The sequence below is a fragment of the Cydia fagiglandana genome, chromosome 15 (assembly GCF_963556715.1).
Source record: "Cydia fagiglandana chromosome 15, ilCydFagi1.1, whole genome shotgun sequence".
Taxonomy (NCBI): Eukaryota; Metazoa; Arthropoda; class Insecta; order Lepidoptera; family Tortricidae; genus Cydia; species Cydia fagiglandana.
Genome location: NC_085946.1, coordinates 17,058,045 through 17,077,085, shown reverse-complemented (window position 1 = coordinate 17,077,085; position 19,041 = coordinate 17,058,045). Strand labels below are relative to the sequence as shown.

Here is a 19,041-nt window from a genome sequence, read left to right as displayed (position 1 = left end):
CGAGGTTTTTTATTAGGTCTCTGCACATGACAGTGGCAAAAATTAATATTTTGTCGTCAATGCCATCTTCGCACACTAAGAAATCGTCAGCAAGTGTACCTGTAATGTGAACGTCTTCTAACTTTCTGAAGCTCAGTCGATCCGTATGTAAAAATCTTTTCCGGGCGGCGTACAATCCGTTTTTTATTGAGGAAAAGTGGGGAATGTGTTTTGCGAACTTTCGTCCCTTCTTGTTTATCAATCTTTCAACGTGAGTTTCATAGATCTGTTGTACAGATGTGAAGTTGGTACATACCTCCTTCTTACAGTCATCTAATAACATTTCGATTTCCTTTTTTACATAATTAGGCCTGCACTGATGCTGTTTATTATTTTCTCGCAATACATTTTTTCCTTTAGAATCGATAGAAATAGAAGCATAACAATTGTCTTTGTCTGAACAACGCCACAAAGTTGTATGATTTTTATTTTTCTTACCCGTGCGTAAATTATAACGGTACCCTTTGTAAAACGCTATAGGTTTACCTCTACGGCTTGTAGTGAATTGGAGTTCGTCCATTTTAATTCAGTACTTTCGGGTCCCTTTCACGGATTTAAACACTATTCATATTAAATCATAATATTCACACTACATATTACTACTGCTTGACATAATGAATAAACAAATAAATAACGACAATTTTCCATATAATTCCAAAGTAGAAAGTCTAAGTGGCCAGTTATCACATCATTCAAGTAGGCGACAACGAATAGGTAGATTAGGTAGTAATTAATAGTTGTACAGTCAGCAGCAAAAGTGGGTGAGGTGTTCAGAATGAAGTCAACACGCCTTTATTGTCTAGAGAAAAAGAACGCGTGTAGATCAATTTGCACACCTGGGGCCCGTTTCTCAAAAGCTTATAACTTTTATTACAAGCGGAAGTCTCTTTTTAACTTTATTCGTTAGAAAGAGACTACCGCTTGTAATACAAGTTACAAGCTTTCGAGAAACGGGCACCTGAACCGCTTAGCTACTTCTGCTGCTGACTGTACCGTGAATAATGCTTGATAATATTTATTTATTTAATCTTTATTCTGAAAAATCATAAAGCATAAAAGGCAGATCTAATGCCTGAAGGTATTATTTTCCAGTGAAACCTTAAGGCAGAAACAATAAAGGTACATACATACATATTTTAACTCTTCACCCTAATTTTGTCATCCTTGATGGCAACGGTAGGAGGGTAAGGGGTAATGAGAAGAAGACAGGCTTTTCAAGAAATGTGGGTGCAGGCTATAGAAAAGTGGGCATTCAAGGAAAGGAAAGCAAAGAAGGAATGAAGGAGGGATGAGAAGGTGGGAGTAGGGGGAGAGGGGTAGAGTGGCCGTAGTTGACGAATCCAAAGTGGTCATATGGAGAAGTGGGTGTACAAGGAAGCCGATAGACAAGTGGCCGTTTAAGGAAATGGCCGATGGATGGTCATATGGGGAAGTGGCCGTACAAGGAAGCCGATAGACAAGTGGCCGTTCAAGGAAATGGCCGATGGATGGTCATATGGGGAAGTGGCCGTACAAGGAAGCCGATAGACAAGTGGCCGTTCAAGGAAATGGCCGATAGATGAAATGGCCGGTCACGGGAAGTGGCCGGTCACAAAAAGTGGCCGTAGGTGACCGGATCCTCTGAACGGATCTTATCAATTATTATGTGGATATTATAATTTTTTCTGTTCTCCGTGCGGAAAGCGTCAACATTCGGCACTTTAAACGAAGTTGCTGCTTTCCGGCTCCGTCGAACAGAAAAATAGTATACACACCTCGATCAGTAAAAAAAGCCTCAGATCGCATGTTTGTCGACCTCGGCTTCGCCTTGGCTGACAATTATAGACCGACCGCTTAAATGAGTCCTGCGCGGTCTGCCTGCCGCCCGCACCTTCCCCGCCGCCCGCAGTCGTCACTCCCCGTCGCCCCCGTACCGCGCAGGCGAGGACTCATTTAAGCGGTCGGTCTATACATGACTGTGATCTGAGACATGTCGTAGTTTACTGCCCTAGGTGTGTAATATACTATATATGTAATATATAATATGTTAAACTGTACGTAAGTTATTTATCTATTAATACGTACAAGATTGTAAATTCCAATGCTCTTAATGTAAACGATTTTAATGAATTATATGTTCAGAGCTTATAAAAGTTTTGAAGTGGTGTAACATGGACCTAAATTGTGTGTATATAGTTCTAGTGTACATAAGACAGAAAGAAAGTAATATAAATAAAAAAAATGATTTACTTGCCTAGTTTTTATTGGTTAATAAGATCCATACAACTTTTCCTAATCCTTATACAGGGTGGCCAAAAAGGCTCTGAAGGGACGGGAATGGCATTGTATTTCTTGTTAACAAGGATTTCGTCTTATCGAGGTTCGAGTTAGCGAGGTTCCACTGTACCTTATTTATAGGCTTCCCCACCCATTTCCTATAATTTGTATGATGATGATTTGTGTAAGTATTAGAAAAAAATATACAAATCGTTAACTAATGTCCACAGGAAAGACATTGGTTTTCTTGAACGTTTTAGACTCAAAAATATGGCTAAGGGTAGAAAAAACACCCTGAATACGCGCATAGTGCTGTCACATTCACACACGAGCAGCGTGCGGACCACATTAGTGTGATAACGGCGTTACGAACGGGCCTGCCGGCCTAGCCAAGGTTACAATCGTTATCGCTTCGACAACGAAAAGCATTATGTCTCTCTATAACTCTTCTACAGGATGTGTCTGACCATAGGGCTTTAAATCCAGGGCTCGATTCTACTTGCTAAACTGAGCTACTTTTACTATGGCACCAACAACGAATTCCCGAAAAATTTTTTTACTTTTTCATATATTTTGGCTGATCAGATGTCGACGTTTTCTATGGAAAAGCCAAAAAAAATTCCCCGATTTTAGGGTCGGTCCCATAGTAAAAGTAGCTCAGTTTAGCGAGTAAAATCAAGCCCTGGATTTAAAGCCCCATGGTCAGACACAGGTTGTATATTAGTGCGACAGTGACAGTTGTGTTTCGAGCGCTACGGAGCGTAAGCGATTGGCATCTTGGCTACGCGGCCTGCACTTGAATTGCAATAATTACCTATACGTGCATAGCTCCGTCTCGTTCACACACAAGCCGACGATAGCGGTCCGCACCAGTGTGATAACCTCTAGCCGCCCAGAGACCTATGAAAAGGTCTCCTGTTCCATTCTAATTTAAACTTTATGTTGACTAAATCAAAGTTTCATTTTGCTTGGCAAGGTTTGACGTATGGGCGGCTAGAGGATAACCGCCTTACGAACGGGTTCGCACTTGAAACGCAGCGTGACTAGGATGAGTTCCGCCACACGATACCAGTTTCCAGCGGGGGCCACAAAACTAGCGGGTAATAATTTATATTGATTTTGCCAACTTTACAGCTTGGCAAAAAAGAGTAGAAATTAAAAAGTAGCAACACTGTAGTGTCCTCACTTTCAAACCAATTTAATATATAAGAAAACGGGACGACACTATAGTGTTGCCACTTTTTAATTTCTACTTTTTTTTCCAGGCTGTACGTTCGATTATCCCTATTCCTCTCATGCAAACTCTAGGTAGGGTGACGGCACCAGTAATGGACACGGCACCAATTATGGACATTTTTTACGTTGATCGAATTTATTAAGCAACTGTCCCAACATTTTTCAACTGGCAACACTAAAGCATAACCAATAGACGTTTGAGCTGTCATTTTGACACATGTCACCAAAATCAGCCGTTTTGTTCTAAGATGGCTGCGAAGTAAAATCTCGTTGCGGGCGGTGGTCATAAAAATCCGTTATTGTTGTTGAAATCGTTAAGAAGGTGAGTACATATTTGTGCATGGTGTTATCTTGTGTTATGTTGTAATGAGATTTAATGTTATTTTTACTGAATAATACTATATTGCAAGTAAATTGAGCTAAGTTGAATATGTCTAATCACAGCAATAAGTTTTTTGTGGGGTTTGTTCATTACTGGATTCGATATTTTATGAAATTCAGTAATGGACAAGTGTCCAAGCTTAAGCTTTTTATTACTTTTTTAGTTTATTGTGTTAAATTATTTAATTTATTGCACTAAACATTTGAGTTGGGTTGATTTTGTGATTGCTCTTTATTTTCCAATAATAGACGATGTCCATAACTGGGTATTTTTAGTTGTCCATAATTGGGCTCTTTGTTTTGTCTTAAATGGATGGATAAATGTGGTCGGACTGCAAAAACTGCCAGGCTAAGGTGAGGCCGACCAAGCCATACGTCAATAGGTTTATTTTAGCTATTATAATCCGTTTTTTTCATCCTATAGGTAAATTGTAGCTGTCACGTGGTACCACAAATTTGGTTGGACTGCAAAAACTCGTAGCCTGGCAGCAAAAACTGCCAATTCTATTTCTTGATGAGGTAAATTGTAGCTCTCACGTGGTACCACAAATTTGATCGACCCAATCGCCAATCGGCCGGCCAATACAGGATTTGGCCGACCATTTTTTTACTGTCCTCAAAGGCAGCTATCGTACCATACAAGTTTCATACGATTTTTCGATAAGATTTTTTTGATGATTTTTTTAAAACTGTGGTCGGACTGCAAAAACTGACTGGTTATGGTGAGACCGACCAAGACACGTCAACAGGTTTATTTTAGCTAAGATAATCTGTTTTTTTCATTCTATTTTTCGATGAGGTAAATTGTAGGGATTGTAGCTGTCACGTGGTACCACAAATTTGGTCGAACTGCAAAAACTGCCAGGCTAAGGTGAGGCCGACCAAGCCATACGTCAATAGGTTTATTTTAGCTATTATAATCCGTTTTTTTCATCCTATAGGTAAATTGTAGCTGTCACGTGGTACCACAAATTTGGTTGGACTGCAAAAACTCGTAGCCTGGCAGCAAAAACTGCCAATTCTATTTCTTGATGAGGAAAATTGTAGCTCTCACGTGGTACCACAAATTTGATCGACCCAATCGCCAATCGGCCGGCCAATACAGGATTTGGCCGACCATTTTGTTTTACTGTCCTCAAAGGCAGCTATCGTACCATACAAGTTTCATACGATTTTTCGATAGGTCTTTTTCATGTTTTTTTTTTTATAAATTTGGTCGGACTGCAAAAGCTGTCAGGTTAAGGTGAGGCCGACCAAGACATAAAGTCCATTCCAATAGAACTTGCAAACTTTGTAAACAAAATACGTAACTTTGTTTTGTCACTGTTTCTCCTTGAATTTTCACATCATCTCATCAAACACCATTGAAACACATACACTATACACTATTAAAGCGGTCGTTACCGTAAAATACAACAATATATAACTGTATCTTGGATATTTCATTAAAAGTTTAAAATAGTTTCATAAGTTAGGTTATTAGGCCCTGATGTAATGACGTTTTTGTTTCTTTTACATTCTACAATTGTCTATGATGGGTAGTGTTGTGACTAAAGTTGGTGATATACTCGTAAAGCCGCTACACACTACGCGACTCACGGTCTGTACCTGCCAACGCGGTTATATACACTACGCGGTAGTTTGACAATTTTAATTTCAATAAATATGTAAACTCAGATTAATCGTTTTAATTCCTTTTTTTTAAATAACCTTTTCCATTCTTTCGCACCATTTTTAAACATTATTTTTAAACTACGGAAAATTATAACTGGTCGTTTTGGACTGTTCATAAATAAAAATCTACCCTACATTTGACAAAATAATGACTGTTGAATGATTGACGGTTTCAATATTATTTTACTCGTTCACTGTTTTTCTTGGCATGTACGCGTATCTTACTTCTTTGTTATTGAATTTAAGAGATATCTGTTTCTCGCTCTCACTTATGGATGCGACGCACCAAGTTCGTGATGCAGTGCGATAGTGTGTTAGGGCCTTAAGTAAAGGACTAAGTAAGACTCTTGCCCATCACTAGCAAATTCATCATTCAGAGACAATTTCAATATGGCGGTTTGTTTACATAGGTTGCAAGTTCTATTGGAATGGACTTTACGTCAACAATTCTATTTTGCTATGAGGTAAATTGTAGGTGTCATGTGGTCCAATAAATCTGGTCGGACTGCAAAAACTGCCAGGCTAAGGTGAGGCCGACCACTTTTTTTTTTACTGTCCCCAAGGTCAGGTATCCTACCATACAAGTTTAATTCCATTTTTCGATGAGGTATTTTTTTGATGTTTTTTTGTCCAACGTTTTTGCCATTTGTACAAAATCTGCCAGGTTAAGCCTAGGCCGACCAAGTGCGTTGGAAGGTACTAAATGTCAGGTACCTCTACAGGGTAGGTATATTCTATTTTTTGATCAGGTTTGTTTCATGCAGCCGGCAACCGGATTAGTCCTAGAACTCTTATAGTATAACTTAGAAATCTAAATGAAAGTTCAAATAGCGTTAATAAAAGTTGATTTGTGACATTATTTGTTTCATTTATGTGTTCAATACAAAAGTGTCCATTAATGGATGTTCATAATTGGGTCCATGTCCATGACTGGGTGTCCATTACTGAATTTTTGATGTCCATCAATGGTGATTTCGTAAATTTCAATTTATATATTTTTTATTAATTATGTATTAAACATACAGAATTTTTGGTTTTGTTTAAATGTTCCTCATGTATTTGAGTGCCGAAAAAAAAAATCACCATTTTTGTATCGTCAAAAAACATCCCATTTTTAAACGAAATTCTAATTTAGTGCGCTTAACATGTCCATGATTGGTGCCGTCACTCTACTCACCCGTTAGAAAGGATAAGCTGTGTGAGTTCCAGAACTTTAAGCCGCCCTCGTACAAAAAAACGGACAAAACTGACATAATGGGCTATAACCGCGAAAATCGACCTAGTCAACATGACAATCATTCGCAGAAAAACGAAATGAAACGCTGCCTCTATCGCCTATTGGAAGAGTGGTCTTGATCACACACTAGCGTTTCGTTTCGTTTTCTGCATACGATATTTACACTACTGGGCGCTCTGCGCTTCATAGAAGTCAAATAATATTAAATTTATGACATGTTAATTTCATATGAGAATATTTTTAAAATCTATGCATACTTACCTATGATGATTCTTGATTCTCCATGCCACTAATGTGGTATAAAAAATCGCCTCACATCAAAACGCCACCGTAGTATGGTATCGTCTTGGGTCGTCCCATTCGTTTTTCGTCAAGTTCTTAAATTAGTCCTATTCTGCTTTCGTCACTCATTCTACATTAAAAGCCACCGACGATTGAGACGAATGTAGAATGGGCGACGAAAGCAGAATAGGACTAATTTAAGAACTTGACGAAAAACGAATGGGACTCAAGACGATACCGCTAGTGTAGTGGCCCCAAAAGACAGTGCGCGGCGAAAGTCCAAGTTCAACAACACGCGGCACCGCGACGCGCGGGCAGCAGTACCGATGAAGCTGTCACTGGTGCTGTGTGTGGTCGCGCTGGCCCCGGCCGTGCTGCCGGCCAAGTACATGCCCAAGTGGAAGAAACAGGTACGTACATTATTAAAGTTTTGTTTACAACTGTTACTTTAGTAACTTTAGTCTAATTTTATATTTTAATGTATTACTTTTTGTACCTACATAAATAACGAATATTTGTACTGGTTTGTATACTCTTAACTTGCTGCTGGAAGAGCGGGGCTCCTGTCACGAGTATTAATATACTTACTAGAAGGTCCCAACCTTTTCTCAATTTGTAACACAATGATTGTGACCAATAAACGATTTTTCATTTTTTTTTCAAACGAAAATTAATTTTATTAAATAAAAAACTAAATATTTGCCGAAATTTCAAAGACGAAAGAATAATTAAATGTAAAAAAAATAGCCAAGCACTAAAAAGTAAATTAAACTAACTTAAGAAGGTAACAAAAGTAGAAGAAACAAGTCACAAATTAAAAAATAATATACCTACCTACTTTAAAATTTATCTTACCTACTTATTTAAAGACCCTATTTTATTTTACGTATTTTTTATAAGATTGTCAATAATCTACTTACTTTCTGTGAAATTTAAATACATATTTCTAAACCTGCTAAATTGTACCCCAGAAATTTCCATAATGAAAAAATAAATGTGGTGCGTCGCGGGTAGGGAATGCAATCCCGCATGAGGAACTCAATCCCGGTATTCCGCGGGATTGCCATTTTAAGTCCCGCGGGATCCCGGTATTTGCGGGATCCCGCAAATTAGTATACAATTTTACGAATTAGTACTAAATTTGAAGGTTGAAAACAAAAAGTAAACTAAAATTAGAAATAGTACATTTTGTATTAAAAGAATACGGTATAATGACAGTAATCAAGAATTTAAGAACGTGTGTAAAGGCTTAATTAACGCGATTTCGTAAGTCCTGTACCACTCGTGGCACATACAATGTTTTTCATCACAGCTGTGAGGAAAAAAGAGGGAAAACAATAAAAAAAATGCCTAATTTCGGACGTACCTACATAACAAAATTCCCTGGGTACAAATTTAAGATTTAACGTACCGCATCGCCTACGTAAAATAACACCTTTTACTTTTACGAGCAAGTGTGATGAAATAAATAGACAAATTCGGGCAAAATGCTCTTCCATGTCATTACCCCTTTCCACCATAGATGCATTTAGGCTCCGTGAAGAATTTTCGCCAGTAGGCACGTGCCCGAGCCTGTGTTCCTTGTAGTAACACGTAAGAACCACGTCGCTCTTCGATCCCGCAAATCCCGCGGGATCCCGCTTAATTTACGAGCGGGATTAATCCCGCAAATTGCATGCGGGATCCCGGTATTTCGGGATCCTGGTATCCCGGTATTGCATTCCCTAGTCGCGGGTAAACTTTCGTTTTTAAACTCAAATATATTTAGGTATAAAAATTTGACAAAAATATTGCTGATAAAATTTTACTATTTTGTATTAATCTAGTGTTGTGTATTGAACAAACAGAAAAAATATTATTGAGATGTGTTTTATTTATTGACATAAGTACCTAGTCTTTAAATTATTAATATTTGATGTGAATAAATGTAAACTAATATAAATAATTTTAATAAAGTAGAATCAAACAAATACAGTTCCTAGACATATTAACGTGAGAAGTGTGAATGTACCTATGGGATGCCGTTCGTTTTAAACACATAGAAATGTACAGTCACCCGCAATACTATGTTAGGTACTCTTCGAAGGCCGGAAAAATCTGAAACGCTTTAATGGCTCTACAAATAAGATCGTGGGCCCGATTCGGATTTTGAAATAGACATCTATTAGATATCTTATAGACGTCACCAAGATACGATAACGATATATGTTTAATATCTAACCCGTCAAATTTGACATTTGCGCGAGTCTGGATTTGTTCTCTTGAACGATTTCCACAGGATATGACTTAGAGATCCAATTCACAAGCAGTCATTTACTCCACATAATGTTCTCATTGACTTTGTAATAGATTTATGCAAAAAATGTAATACTTATCCGGGTCAACCAACTTTTTCTTGACACTCGTTGCTATGGTTACGGTTGCCACAGTCGTCACTCTTTTTGTGTGTAGATCTTCAAACAACACAATAAGCCTTAAAGTGACATTCTATTTCCAACTGCAGCTGCAATACTGTTCATTTTCTATGGCAATTGACAATGACAGCGACGCGTTTCCATAGTAAAATGAACAGTATTGCAGCTGCAGTTGGAAATGGAATGTCACTCTTATTGAGCTTACCGCGGGACTAGTCCCATCTGTTCACACTTAGGACTTTTGATAGGACCACCTATGTTTTTTTTTTATTGGGAAACAAACAGCTTTCAATCTTACACAATATGAATTAATATTTAATACACAAGCCAAAACAGTTTCCACTGGTAAATTAAAACAGAAATGCTCAAAGGGAATAACTTAATAAAATACAAAGAATACAAATAAAAAGTATTATCCAAAGCAATCAAGTAATAAAGGTATGTAGGTATGTATATGTGAGTGATGCTAATATCTCCTTAAATCCTCCGCAAAGGAGCGATGCATCTCGTGAGTCAGCGGCTTTCTAATATGTACGCGAGAAAGCAGATGAAAGCGGGTCGCGAGGAAAACCCGAGTGAAAACACTACTCATTCAAAACACACGCTCCTTGTCTCGTGGTTTGTATTTAAAGTAAATATTCAGGTTGCCAAAGCGGCAATAATATCTAAGCGCGCTTTCGAAGAGTCCGGTTGATATTACTTAAGGGGCCCACAGATTACCAGTGCGCCGGACGATATCATGCCTGTCAGTTGTTCGGAGCTGTCAAATTTTGCGTTTAACTGACAGGCTGGTATCGTCCGGCGAACTGGGAATCAGTAGGACCCTTTAGATCAGAGCCAGGCGTTCGAAATAATTTGCACTGATATTATAAAACTATAAATAGATTCGGCTCTAGGCGCCCCAAAATAGAAGCACTTAGACTGTAGGTAGGTTGTAGGCTTGTAGGTAGTTTGCTCTTAGTCCTTGGACTTTAACTATGACGCGCAAGTGACAAACAGTCGTCTCTTGTTGTACATAGATATTATTTAAATTATGACATCTCTTTTGCGCATTTAGCGTATATACATATAGGAGACCCAGGAGGACGTAACCTCGGCAACGAGCGGCAGGAAAAAGTTGATACACCCATATAATATGTCAATTAAAAGGATTAGCGCTGCTGATTGTATTTTAACCAGTGTTATTTTTATTTGGCAGGCATGCGAGCTGCCGGCCGTGCAGAGCGAGCACAGTCACTACGTGTGCGACGAGAAGGGCGAGCCAAAATGTCTGCCCGGTTGGCAAGGGGACCTGTGCGACGTGCCGATATGCAAGAAAGGATGTGATCCTCTGCAAGGTGCCTAACAAATTATGAATATAACGGGATTGACGATGTCCGGGCCGGAGTTCCTGGTGCTTCGTTTTCTATGGAAAGCACCACGTGAGCACCGATGAGCCCTCATAGAAAATGACATGTCGGAAGCCTCGGCCCGGCCCGGCCTGGTCTAGCGTAAGTCATCCTTTAGGGGTACAGTCACTGTGTGTGAAACTGTGAACTAGATCGAGCCTAAGTGACAATCGGGGGTGACAGAACGAGAGACTATAAAGGTTGACTCACGTTAGACCGGGCCGTGTCCGGGCCGGAGCTTCCGGCGCTTACTTTTCTATGTCATGACAAGCGATCACGTGATGCTTTCCATAGAAGACGATGCGCCGGAAGCTCCGGCTCGGACACGGCCCGGTCTAACGTGAGATCAAATGCCAGTCTGTTGAATGAAAAGCTTGAAATGCGATTGGAGTTAAACATCTAAATCGACATTAATGTTATAGGTACATAAATAGAAAAATAAAATCATATCCTTTATCAGGTTACTGCAAGCGGCCAGGCGAGTGCCGGTGCAAGCTCGGCTTCTACGGCGAGCGGTGCAACAAGTGCATCCCGCTACCAGGCTGCCAGCACGGCTCGTGTAACGTGTCCTTCGAGTGCGTGTGCAAGGAGGGATGGGACGGACTCTTCTGCTCTGAACGTGAGTTTCTTCCTTTATTTATTGACTAGGGTTCTAGCTAAATTGGACATTCCATAGCGTAAGTATGGAACAACCAATTTAGCTAGGACAAATGGCGTAACAATCGGAGCGCGATGGTACGAAGTTGGTGGTGGTGGTTCGGAAATACAAGCAACATTAATGCACGATGTGATCTGTTCGCAATGAATATATTCGAGGTAGCCTGAAAGTCGCCCCGATTGCTGATGAACTTGCAGAGATCATGGTGGTATGTGATGCGTCGACCAGGCGATTATGTCGTGGAGAGCCTTTCCATAGCAACAGGCAAAAGGGGAAGAGGTAGACCGCTAGCTACGTGGCATTTTTAGGTTTGTACCAAAAGGGTGTTTGGCGTAGTAGCGCCATCAATGGATGTAAACATAATTATTTGAAAAACAATAAAAAAGAAATCACAACGAAATCTCGTTGCATGAAAAGTGCACACAAATAAAATGAATCTTGATCTTGGAATGAAGAAGACAAACAAAGTTTCAAGCATCTGTTATCGGCCAAGCCACTATCATACATAATACATTCAAATATCAATCTTACTACACCGAAACAAGATCTACTTTAGTAACTTGGTCCAGCGCATCGACCTACATACTAGCGGCCCGTTCTTGAGATCTCTAAACGGTTAAAACTGTTAAAAGCAATAAAAGGATGTTGATCGATGTCACCGTTATAATCTGTTTTAATGCGTGTCTTTTCTATTTGAACTGGTTTTACACTGATTGCAAGCTAGCTTTTGTTAATAAACTTTGTTGGAAGAAATGGTGGATAAATACCTATTAGCTTTGTATTGTTGTTAAATAAAAAAAAAACACCCAAATAGAAAAATAAGCCGCTGTAATGTAACACAGAATTCTATGAATAATATATTCTTCCCTAATAATTTTTACTAGTTTCAAAGTAGGTAATTATGATAATATTACGATTGACATACCTATTAAAAAGTTTCCAAAACAAATAAAAAGGCAAATTTCCTTATTATTACAAAAAACACTTACATATTTATTAAATACTCATTTCCTTAATTATTAGTTGGTATTTATAAAAACTTATTAGAAATTGCGTTTAAACCAATAAATATCATAATATATTACCTACGCATGGTTGAACGCATGCGAGTTAGATAGTACTGCGTGACATGAGGCGTAGGCGTGATGAGAACAAAAACTGTGAAATAACTATTAGTGAAACTAATGCTTTAAAAAATGGTATATGAGTTCATTCTACTTGCTAGAGTACAAAGACTTCCGTCGATAGTTTTCCATAAATAAATAAATTGTCCAAAAACAACATAACTAGGCATTTATTTGTATGATGATACAGATATTTGTTCCTGAGTCATGGTTGTTTTCTATGTATTTAAGTATTTGTATATTATATATATCGTTGTCTGAGTACCCACAACACAAGCCTTTTTGAGCTTACTGTGGGACTTAGTCGATCTGTGTAAGAATGTCCTATAATATTTATTTATTTTATTTATTTAACTAATAAAAAGCGATATGCCTATATTTGATACTTTAACTGCCTGAACTACATTGCTAGTTTTTCGTAATAGGTAAATTCAGAAAATCCACTGAAGTGTAAAATTATCCTACTTTCCATTCCCAGTTAGAATTACGAACCTAATAAGTAAGTAGGTATGTATATAAAACCGGCCCAGTGCGAGTCGGACTCGGAAATTAGTGCGAGCGGGATGTATGGAAAGTAAAATTACCTACGTAGACGTTAGCGTAACCAGGCGTGGCTCACTTCGCGATTTCGTCGCTTTACTACAGGTAGCTAAAAGTACATCCGTTCGACCCCAATTTTGGGGTTTGCCATAAGCCGTGCGTGGCGCTGTCGCCACAGCTACATATTAATAATCTGTGGTCGCCACCTAGCGGCCATATCTGTGCTGATCGTGACAGACGCGTTTTGTTAGAGAGTGAGTCTTAGCTGTACCTACCTAGTACTATTATACTATTATTTATTCTTTGGCGTAACATAATTATGTCAGGTTGGTCCGAGTACCATGAGTCACTGACAACCTGTTACCCGTAACTGGTCCTCAAAACCGAAACTTTTGACACGTAATACTTTCGACACTAGGACTCAAATGGGCTCACTCCATCACTCAGGAACGTGACTTAAAGAAATAAAGAACGCGTTGTACGAAAGCGAAAGTCGTATTAACTGTACCCTCTTTGAATTAAACATACCTTACGGCGTCTTTTCTACTGTCAATTTCCATGGCTCTAACGGCGCGATTCGGGAAATGATTTAGAGATTCACTAGATATGAAATAGTAAAGATATGTGACGTTCCACGGCAAAAGGGCTGAATATTGGAGCGGCGTTAAAAATAGAGTAAGCGCCAGCCGCTATAAGGTACCTTTTGCCGTGGAACGTCACATATCTTTGCTGTTTCATTTCTAGTGAATCTCTAATTCATTTCCCGAATCGCGCCGTAAGTCTTGTATAACTATTTAAGTTACATTTTAAATAGGTATCTATTTGAATTAGAAAAGTAACTCTTATTCTTCTTAGATTTCTATTTACTTAATTTCAAAAAGAATCGCTGGATGCGGGTGGCGCAAGACCGGTCATTGTGGCACTCTTTGGGGGAGGCCTATGTCCAGCAGTGGACGTCCTCTGGCTGATATGATGATGATGATGAATTTAAAAAGATACAATAATTATTTGCCAATAAAAAGAGTCACGCTTTCAGATTCTGCTTATAAATTGTTTGAACCCACATGTCGCACAAACGACTAAAAATAGGTACGCCAATTAAACCGTAAAATTAAATAAATACCTAGTATGTGTTATTTCCAGCGATCTGCCGCTCGGACTGCCACCAGACCCGCGGCTTCTGCGAGTCGCCGGGCGAGTGCCGCTGCCGGCTGGGCTGGTCCGGGCCCACCTGCCGCGCTTGCCAGCCGCTGCCCGGCTGCCAGCACGGCTACTGTGACAAGCCGCTCGAGTGCAAGTGCCTGCCTGGCTACACGGGACTCTTGTGTCAGACGCGTGAGTATCTATTTGCCGTGCCTTCCAGCAGAATTAGCATAAGACCCGCGGCTTCTGCGAGTCGCCGGGCGAGTGCCGCTGCCGGCTGGGCTGGTCGGGGCCCACCTGCCGCGCCTGCCAGCCGCTGCCCGGCTGCCAGCACGGCTACTGTGACAAGCCGCTCGAGTGCAAGTGCCTGCCTGGCTACACGGGACTCTTGTGTCAGACGCGTGAGTATCTATTTGCCGTGCCTTCCAGCAGAATTAGCATAAGACCCGCGGCTTCTGCGAGTCGCCGGGCGAGTGCCGCTGCCGGCTGGGCTGGTCGGGGCCCACCTGCCGCGCCTGCCAGCCGCTGCCCGGCTGCCAGCACGGCTACTGTGACAAGCCGCTCGAGTGCAAGTGCCTGCCTGGCTACACGGGACTCTTGTGTCAGACGCGTGAGTATCCCCACTTGTCCCGCCGCCGCAGAATTAGCATGAGGGTGCCAGAGGAGCCTGTCATTGGAGCGCACGCAGAGCGCCCGGATAGTCGGGATTCACCTGACTTTTTACTATGAGGGCACCGCTACTAAAGTGCACGCAGCGCACCCTGAGCTTCGGATTTTGCTTGACTTTTTAAGAGCATCGAACGTGGGGCATTACTCAATCTATGAGCATGAAGGCGCTGGGGTGCAAATAGCTCGCCCTGAACGCCGGCCTTTTTTTAACATGAGGGCCGCGTGAACGATCACCAGAGACGATGGCGACAAAAGGGAGATATACTTAGATTATTACCAAATGATTAGTTACCAATGTTTCTTTTCATGAGTAATAAACAAATTAAGACAAAACAATTGCCTAACCTTAGTCCTTCTCTTCCGTCCAGCGATATGCTCAGCGGGCTGCCACAGCGAGCGCGGCTACTGCCGCCGGCCCGGCGAGTGCCGCTGCAAAGTCGGCTGGACTGGACCCACGTGCGCCCAATGCCACCCCTACCCTGGCTGCGTCCACGGCACCTGCAGCAGACCTTGGGAGTGCGCCTGTGAACCTGGTTGGGGCGGCATGCTTTGCGATGAAGGTGGGTTATCTATATAACAAAATGTTACACGTTTGTGCATCCAGCAGGCGTATTACGGATGTCTTTGTCCACATGATAAAATAACGGTCACTTTGAACACCGTGGGATAGAAAATGAGACACGCATCATATCCGTACTGGAAGTTTGAAGATCCAAAAGCCGCTAATCCTTAAAACCAATTAGGAAACCTTTGGCCGGCATTTTTATTCCTAACCTGGAACTTTGCAGAGACAGTGTTATTTTCCGAATTGAGTGTAAACTAAAGTTCCAAACGATGGCAGGATTATAAAACTAGGTAGGACAGAGGGCCTACCGCAAACCACGTTCGACGTGCTGCCTCCCTGTCACACTTACGTACGAATTTACGTACAAAGCGACAGAGAGACAACTCGCCGAACGTGGTTCGCGGTAGGCCCTCAGTACAGGACAGAATTCGTCCTAAGCCGCCTAGGCGTGTCCTTCTACTGAATTTTATTATCTCAGGGTCAGCTCTTAATAAAGTATTTACCTACTGCAACAATTCTCCTCAAAAAACCCTAAACAATAAACTAAATAAATATATTTAATTTTCAGAGCTAAACTACTGCGAGAAGAACCCAGACACCTGCAAGAACGGCGGCAAATGCCAATCTCTAGAATCTGGAGACGGTTACTTCCGCTGCTCCTGCCCCGCCGGCATCAGCGGCCGGCAGTGCGAGAACCTGCCTGACAGCATGACCACGCCCGTAGCCGAGGCTGCAAACTCCACGGAGGTCACGGAAACTTCCACGGAAACTACCACGGAGCTCACGAAGGAGCCTAGTGAGGAAAATGAGACTGAGTAGTCATCATCATTAAAAAACGTAGATCATAAACTTCTCATCATCATATTCATCATCTTTGCAAAACTAGGTATGAGGTTGGCAACTGTCAAAGGTTTGCATAGATAGCGCCACCATAGCTTGCCCCTTTCGTTTCTCTAGTCTTGTTTTGGCTTAACTGGCATCCAGGTAATAAAATTAAAAAAAAGAAAATACTAAAATTTGACACAACTCTAGGGATTGACAGGGCAAGCTATGCTGGCGCAATCTGTAAAATACTTCAACCGGCCAACCCCATTGTTCTGTGCCGCTTCGCACCTTGTTACAAATGCAATGAAATCTCTATAATAGGACCAAGCTCACTGTAGATACATGACATTAGCAATGACAAAGTGAAACTGTCATCATAAATGTATTTTTGAAAGAATATGACTTTTATCGACACTTTCACACTTTGCTCTGTACAAATTGGTGTAGAGTTACCTTGGATGGACTTATTTATTTATTTATTACTATTCGGAGATCCAACAGCTGTTAACATGTTAATAGGCATGTTAACATGTTATCGGCTTTCTAATTGTTATTACTTCTGGGTACGAAGTGGCACATTATTACAAATTATATTCCTTGACAATACTTTTAAATTTCATAATAATTCATTTATTGCAAAGCGAAAAAGAAAAATTATAAATTTTTTTTGGGAGGCAGAGGTAGTTTTCTGCCGACGCGATATGATACTGGGTACTTATTGAAGGAGTACGAGTAAAATCGAATTTTGACTAAAGTATGTATAATATAATATAATAACTAAAATAATATATAATATTATTTTAGTTTGCCGAAAGACAATAGAAATTATACCTACCATAGCTACATACTAGGATATTCTCGAAAGAACTGACTGACTTACATATTTATTTAATTAAATAATTACATAAATTGATTATTTATTTACTTAGTTTGAAACGTAAATTTGAAATTATGAATAATTTGATTGCTAGTATGATTTGTTTAGTTTATGAGTAGGTAAGTACTTATTTATTGTGAAAACATGACTGTGTGTTCGTTGTAAGTAATTAGTATTAAGTTATTTATTTCTAGGATTAAATATAAATAATAAACAAGTGTGAAATGTTTTGAAACATTGTTTTTGTTATAAATTTCCTCCATTTTAGGGTTCTGAACCCGAAAACTATTAGACGGCGGGCCAGGAGAAAATATCGTCAGTCATCGCCTCCCGTTTGATACTTTGTCAGATGATACTTTAGATGCTTTTATACATAGATTTAGGTCAAAACGAAAACTGTGTTACGTCTTTCATGTAGACATACACAAGAATTAAGGGCTATAAAGGTTAATTTTCTTATTTAACCCTTATCCAAATGAAAAGGTCCTCCTTTTATTTAGAGAACTATGATAAAATCATTACTTACATGCCCACAAGCAATTAACTAATTGCCACACAGGAGAGAAAAACGTACAGTTCGTGCGAACACACTAGTTTTCTCTCCTTTGGGCAATAGTTAACAGTTCTGTATATAAACGGAGGACCTTTTCATTTGGATAAGGGTTAGATAAGAAAATTAACCTTTATAGCCCTTAACTTTTGTGTATGTCTACAGGAAAGACGTAACACAGTTTTCTGTTTGACCCATTTAACTTTTATAAATAAAAAAAACGTGCGTACCTTAATAAACCTGAAATTTTAAAATCGTAAGGTGATCTGTTGCGACTGAATCCAATCATACTATTCAGGTTAATATATCTCCAAACTAAGCTGCTCTACATCTACCCTTCTCTATAAATATTAATGCGCGAATAATAATTTTAATGAAGCTATGATCAAAATATTTGAAACTCCATTGCGTAAATGCAGTTTGCACATGACGACGATTCCTGTGCCGTTCGGAACGTTTATAATTTGTCCTAATCTGTATTAGGCTTACACAGAAGGCAATAAAGCCCTTTTTAGGTCGTCGGCATTTTGCAATATCGAACGGTTTTTACGAGTTTGACAATGCGAGTGCTAAATGTTGGGCATTACTCAAAGATCGCTGATAAAGTAGGGTGACAGTGCGTTGACAGTTTTAGCAGCACTTACAACGTAGGGGGCATAGAAACAAAAAAACCAGACAAGTGCGAGTCGGAGTCGCCCACCGAAGGGTTTTGTACTTTTTAGTATTTGTTGTTATAGCGACAACAGAAATACAACATCTGTGAAAATTTCAACTGTCTATAGTCCGTTTTTTTTAGCATTAGAAAGAACTTCGCAGAAGTTCACTTGTGGTTCTAAATTTGGCACTTTTAGCGGTAACAATTTGAAGTAAATTATATGTATTAACCATGCTACATTAGATAATTCAATAATTATTAACAATTAACGAGCCTGATAAAAACTGCACGCTCACTTCTGCGGAGTTCTTTCTAATGCTAAAAAAAACGAACTATAGCTATCACGGTTCACGAGATATAGCCTGGTGACAGACAGACGGACAGATGGACAGTGGAGTCTTAGTAATAGGGTCCCGTCTATACCCTTTGGGTACGTACGGAACCCTAAACAATATGTATCTTATGTATTTTCGAAAATTAAGAATCAATGAATTGAATTTTAGCAGATACGTACCTAGGTATCTACCC

General features: G+C 39.9%; 1 protein-coding gene across 1 annotated transcript; it reads left to right on the top strand.

The window, feature by feature from the left end:
• The first annotated feature begins 7,349 nt into the window (after window positions 1–7,349).
• Window positions 7,350–16,484, top strand: LOC134671130 (delta-like protein 1). Its single transcript, XM_063528900.1, has 6 exons — window positions 7,350–7,515; window positions 10,718–10,856; window positions 11,368–11,526; window positions 14,373–14,564; window positions 15,410–15,601; window positions 16,175–16,484. Exons 1-6 carry the CDS (start codon window positions 7,432–7,434, stop codon window positions 16,423–16,425), a joined length of 1,017 nt encoding a protein of 338 aa, XP_063384970.1. The 5' UTR covers window positions 7,350–7,431; the 3' UTR covers window positions 16,426–16,484.
• Window positions 16,485–19,041: the final 2,557 nt, after the last annotated feature.

Coding starts and splice junctions, on each gene's coding strand:
- LOC134671130 (XM_063528900.1), top strand. CDS start 7,432: ATGAAGCTGTCACTGGTGCTGTGTGTGGTCGCGCTGGCCCCGGCCGTG. Junction 11,527..14,372: donor CGGACTCTTCTGCTCTGAAC/GTGAGTTTCTTC, acceptor TGTTATTTCCAG/CGATCTGCCGCTCGGACTGC. Junction 14,565..15,409: donor GGGACTCTTGTGTCAGACGC/GTGAGTATCTAT, acceptor TCTTCCGTCCAG/CGATATGCTCAGCGGGCTGC.